We start from the raw sequence: 587 nt of genomic DNA, 5'->3' as shown, positions 1-587 counted from the left end.
AGGTTCCAGAACCGGCCCGCCCGATGGGGGAGGGGAGGGAACGCGGGCCCCCCCCAGCCCGTCTGGCCGCGGCAGGTACCTCCAACCTTTCCCTACGACTCCAATCAATTATCCTGGCCACATCCAGAGGCGAGCAGACCCTACTTTCGGGGGTCCCGGCCATCGCCGGCCCGACCGCAGTTCCATCACACTCACCCGTGGACGCCATTTTCTCTCCTTCCTCCTCGTTCTCTCAACGTCCGTCACCCTCTCGCTTTCCTTCTAAACTCCGCACTGCGCAGGCCCGAAACCCGCAACCTCGGGCGCTACCATTGGCCCAGGCCACGGGGGGTGGAGGTAGGAGGGATGAACCACCAATTTGTCGTTCTTCACTTCTGAAGCTGTTGTTCCGATCCTTTCTAAAGCTTGCTGCACGTGACGCGTGGGACAGACTAGCACAGAGAGGGCTGAAGCGCCGGTGAGCGGGGGTCACTACCGAGCCGAAGGCGCTCGCCGCACGAGGCTGGGTCGTTCCGAATGGTTACGTCCGCTAGCTCTAGGGACCGTCTCTGAAGAGTCTGCCCTGGAGGAGAACGGAGGCCGGCGGG

General features: G+C 63.2%; 2 protein-coding genes across 11 annotated transcripts in view; one reads left to right on the top strand and one right to left on the bottom strand.

The window, feature by feature from the left end:
• Ewsr1 (EWS RNA binding protein 1) overlaps window positions 1–300 on the bottom strand; it is a 26,777-nt gene extending 26,477 nt beyond the window's left edge. For all 10 annotated transcript variants that reach the window (XM_033762292.1, XM_033762294.1, XM_010603734.2 and 7 more), the window contains exon 1: window positions 196–300. In XM_033762292.1, the coding sequence (XP_033618183.1) occupies window positions 196–208 (13 nt within the window). In that variant the 5' untranslated portion in view covers window positions 209–300. The remainder of the gene's footprint in view (window positions 1–195) is intronic.
• A 69-nt stretch (window positions 301–369) lies between these two features.
• The window catches only part of Rhbdd3 (rhomboid domain containing 3), a 5,872-nt gene continuing 5,654 nt past the window's right edge, over window positions 370–587 (top strand). The window contains exon 1 of the mRNA XM_010603740.2: window positions 370–457. The gene's annotated coding sequence lies outside the window, so the exon portion shown is untranslated. The remainder of the gene's footprint in view (window positions 458–587) is intronic.

Source organism: Fukomys damarensis, unplaced genomic scaffold (assembly GCF_012274545.1).
Source record: "Fukomys damarensis isolate Sample0158 unplaced genomic scaffold, DMR_v1.0_HiC HiC_scaffold_12, whole genome shotgun sequence".
In the NCBI taxonomy this organism is placed as follows: Eukaryota; Metazoa; Chordata; class Mammalia; order Rodentia; family Bathyergidae; genus Fukomys; species Fukomys damarensis.
The sequence above is the reverse complement of the archived record's forward strand: the minus strand, read 5'-3'. Positions and strand labels throughout refer to the sequence as shown.